This window comes from Cebidichthys violaceus, unplaced genomic scaffold, assembly GCF_023349555.1.
Source record: "Cebidichthys violaceus isolate CVI_PGR_0920_01 unplaced genomic scaffold, fCebVio1.0.p SCAF_540, whole genome shotgun sequence".
NCBI classification, from domain to species: domain Eukaryota; kingdom Metazoa; phylum Chordata; class Actinopteri; order Perciformes; family Stichaeidae; genus Cebidichthys; species Cebidichthys violaceus.
The window spans coordinates 1-2,500 of record NW_027176751.1 but is presented as its reverse complement, the minus strand read 5'-3'; the positions used below and the strand labels follow the sequence as shown (position 1 = coordinate 2,500).

At 53.4% G+C, this 2,500-nt stretch overlaps 1 protein-coding gene across 1 annotated transcript in view; it reads left to right on the top strand.

The window, feature by feature from the left end:
* Positions 1-2,091, top strand: part of LOC137888506 (chordin-like) — a gene marked incomplete at its 3' end in the record, with an annotated part of 4,075 nt that extends 1,984 nt beyond the window's left edge. Inside the window, exons 3-6 of the mRNA XM_068731909.1 lie at positions 1-50; positions 1,481-1,633; positions 1,722-1,839; positions 2,003-2,091. The exon at positions 1-50 is cut by the window's left edge and continues 77 nt beyond it. Coding sequence (XP_068588010.1) covers positions 1-50; positions 1,481-1,633; positions 1,722-1,839; positions 2,003-2,091 — 410 coding nt within the window. The remainder of the gene's footprint in view (positions 51-1,480; positions 1,634-1,721; positions 1,840-2,002) is intronic.
* Between the last annotated feature and the right edge of the window lie 409 nt (positions 2,092-2,500).

The window sequence follows — 2,500 nt, the reverse complement described above, 5'->3', positions numbered from 1 at the left end:
TGAGGATCCCGTCCTGCTGCCGGGACACTGCTGTAGAACCTGCCCCAAAGGTAAGGGCCCTCATACCACCACCCCCCCCCCCCCCCCCCCCCCCGTTCTGGGTTAACCAGTTAGTCCTCTGAACAGCTGTTTGATGCAACCAGCAGCTCCATTGATTTTCCATCCAGCCACATCAAACGGACATTTCCTCTAACAAGTACCACCCATCTATTTAGCCTCGTTCGCACATTGCCACTTACCCTGTCCCCACACACACACACACACACACACACACACACACACACACACAGAGACACACAGGGTGGGTCTTCAGCAGATTGGGTGTTTTTTCTACGCTGTGCGTCTGGTAATGGAAAGTGAAGGTAAAGAGCTGTGTGGACAGGCCCAGGACTGTGTGTGTTTGTTTGTGTGTGTGTGTGTGTGTGTGTGTGTGTGTGTGTGTGTGTGTGTGTGTGTGTGTGTGTGTGTGTGTGTTGTGGTCACGTTTTTAAGGAAAAGGTTGAGTGTGCTTGTCTTTGCTTTGGCACCAAAGCATTTTTGTGCAAGTGATGGAAAAAAAGAATGCCGTGTGTGTGTGTGTGTGTGTGTGTGTGTGTGTGTGTGTGTGTGTGTGTGTGTGTGTGTGTGTGTGTGTGTGTGTTATGACTGGTGCACCTGAGGATACTGAGCGTTGTGAAGTGTGGGGGGGGGGGGAGACATGAGTGAGAGTGACACTACCCAGAAGCCCCTGCCCCCCCCCCCTGGAGTGTGGAGCAGAGGGGTGAGGGAGTGAGAGAGAAAGCAGCCGTGTGGTTTCCTTCTTCAGGTCGCTGTGTGTGTGTGTGTGTGTGTGTGTGTGTGTGTGTGTGTGTGTGTGTGCCTGTGCCCGAGACACTCCGCCGCGGTCCGTTACCTCCGGCTGAGAGAGGAAGACCGCGATGAAGACCTTCGGCGTCTGATCGGACGTCTCGGTCGCTCCTCACAGCTCTGCCGGCTTTCCTTCTGGAACGTCTACCGGCCGTCGCTCAACCCTTTTGACCCGCGTCTCTGTTCCCCCCCCCCCCCCCCCCCCCCCCCCCCCCCCCCCCCGAGTCTCATCTGCGCTCCAGACTGTGAGAACAACGCAGCGGAACGTGTTTTCAAATGTTCCGGTTCGTTTCGGTTCGTCTTGCCAGACGCTTAAAAAGCAGCTTCAAAGCGGGGACACTAACAGTCTTTATCACAACGCCTCTGCTGCTAACAGGGTTCCTGGAAAAGGGTCGAATTATGAAAACATAGTCATAAATCTTTTATTATTAAAAAACAAAAAACCTCCCCGTCGCCTCATTTATCTCCTGGCATCTCACGAGTTGCAAACTTTTCTCTCGTGGTCATTCGGCATCTTCTGCATCCACCTCGGCTTGATGCACCTCTGGCTTCTTAAACGTCTGAATTCATCTCGACACACTCGTACTCGTCTCTCGTATTTATTACCCGTTTTCTTCCTCCTCCTCCTCCTCAGGCGACGTTGACAAGAAGCAGACGGACTCGCCGCTCGACGGCTTCGAGTATTTCCACGAGAAGGGCAGAGACAAAGAGGACGACCTGCACAAGTCGTACAACGACCGGTCCTACCTGAGCTCCGAGGAGTCGGGCCCCGGGGAGAGCCGCACCGGTGAGTACGAGACCGCCTGAATGAAATCACTGCAAACAGGAACGTGTGTTTTTTAACTTACCCGCTCTCTCTCTCTCCCTCTCTGCAGACTTCGTCGCCGTGCTGACAGGAGTGACGGAATCGTGGCTGCCGAGCTCCAACGGCGTCGCCAGAGCTCGCTTCTCCCTGAGCAGAACCAGTCTGGCCTTCTCCATCACGTACCAGAGGTAAGAACCGCCGAGACCTCTTGGATCCATCGGATGTAATCTGCTTCCCGATCAGCCTCATCCTTTTCCTCCGTAAATATAAATATGGTTGTTGCTCTGAGCTTGAAGAAGCAGTAAACGTTTAGTGAGTCATGTCTGTATCTTCCCCCTCTTGTCTCCTCAGAATGAGCCGACCCAGTAAAATAGTCTTCCTGGAGGCCGACGGCACCGCCGCTTTCGAGTACCCGCGTCCCAAAGGGACAGTCGGACATGGTGAGAGACCTCACGAGCAGAAAAAGACAATCACCCCCCCCTCACCTCATGCTTCAGCTCCCGCTCCGTGACTCAAACTCTTTGACTCCTTTTCTTTCCTCTCATAACACACACACACACACACACACACACACACACACACACACACACACACACACACTTCCTCTCTGCTCGATTGGCTCTTTCTAAACTGACTCTGATTGCTGTAAACATCAACACACACTCAGGAGGGGGGGGGGGGGGTTAGGTGGACGAGAGTAACAGTAGTGTCCATGCATGTATGTCCACACACTCCTCTTAAGATTCATTTCCTGCCAAAATACACGCCCCCCCCCCCCCCCCCTGCAGAGAACGTGTCCCAGACGTTATTATTTCTAGATAAATATCAGTGTGAAGCACCGGAGGACCT